A 1,078-nucleotide genomic window follows, 5' to 3' on the forward strand; every position below is an offset into this window, starting at 1 on the left:
ATATAAACACTGTACAAGAGAAAGAAAAAAAACATGAGGTGTTCTCTACAGGTTTGATCCCAGTACTGTACCTATGGAGCTATTATCATAGCAAAATGATTGGAGAGTTGTATAACTGTACTATCTCAATCCATGAATGTGTAATCAGATTTGTAAATGTGTAAAATAGCATGGACTGAGATTTGTGAATGTGTACAGGAATCTGCAAATGTGTGTCCAGAATATGTTTGTTTGTAATCAGATTTGTAGATGTGTAAAAAAAAATCAGTGTTCAGATTTGCAAATGAATTGAGATTTGTAAATGTGTACAAACATGTAAATGCGTTTATACATCTGAAAATGTGTACACTAATCTGTAAATGCAGACACATTTTAATGGCTGAGAAGTCTGAAGTATTTGCTGGAAATACAGACAATTCCTCCTAGCTGGCTGAGCTCAGTGTCAGTGGAATGAACAGCCTCCAGGTCCGATGGAGGCCAGTCTGGCGACAGGGAATCTAATAATGCACACATGGATTCTGAACACACATTTTTAGATTCCACAGCCATTTAAACCAGACAATGGCACAGACATATGAAGCCTTGAAGTGTTCATAAAATAAATACATAATAATAGTTTGTAAAATGACAATAAATGAACCTTGATTAATAATTGTTAATTATTAAGATAGCACTTTTTTTTTCAAAGATCACAAAGTGCTATATTAAGTCAAATACACATGTGAAGTAACAGTAGTAATATTTTTTTAATGAGAAAATTGATGGTGTTAGTTTATTTTTGAAAAGAGTACAACTTTCAGAACAGTCCCTGAAAGCAGCATTCCCTAGCAACAAAATAATCTTTGTTTATAAAATACCCTGAAAGAAGGATTAAAAAGCAGAGATAAACAACATAAAGCCAAACAATACAGAGGAAAAAGACAAATACATAACTATGGGGGATGAAATCAGTCCTGAAGAGAGAGAGAAGTCATTATATGTGACACAAATCCGACATCTGGATGAGCAGTTGAAGAGGTAAGACTGTGGGAGGTTAACTGCCAACCTGCTTCTCATTTGGGGGGGGGGGGGATAATAA

The 1,078-nt window shown here is 34.8% G+C and overlaps 1 protein-coding gene across 1 annotated transcript in view; it reads left to right on the forward strand.

The window, feature by feature from the left end:
• The first annotated feature begins 934 nt into the window (after positions 1-934).
• Positions 935-1,078, forward strand: part of LOC118339486 (cilia- and flagella-associated protein 157-like) — a 6,326-nt gene continuing 6,182 nt past the window's right edge. Inside the window, exon 1 of the mRNA XM_035677163.1 lies at positions 935-1,017. Within this exon, the coding sequence (XP_035533056.1) occupies positions 935-1,017 (83 nt within the window). The remainder of the gene's footprint in view (positions 1,018-1,078) is intronic.

This window comes from Morone saxatilis, unplaced genomic scaffold (genome assembly GCF_004916995.1).
Source record: "Morone saxatilis isolate NCDOM2014 unplaced genomic scaffold, NCSU_SB_2.0 Contig5, whole genome shotgun sequence".
Taxonomy (NCBI): Eukaryota; Metazoa; Chordata; class Actinopteri; family Moronidae; genus Morone; species Morone saxatilis.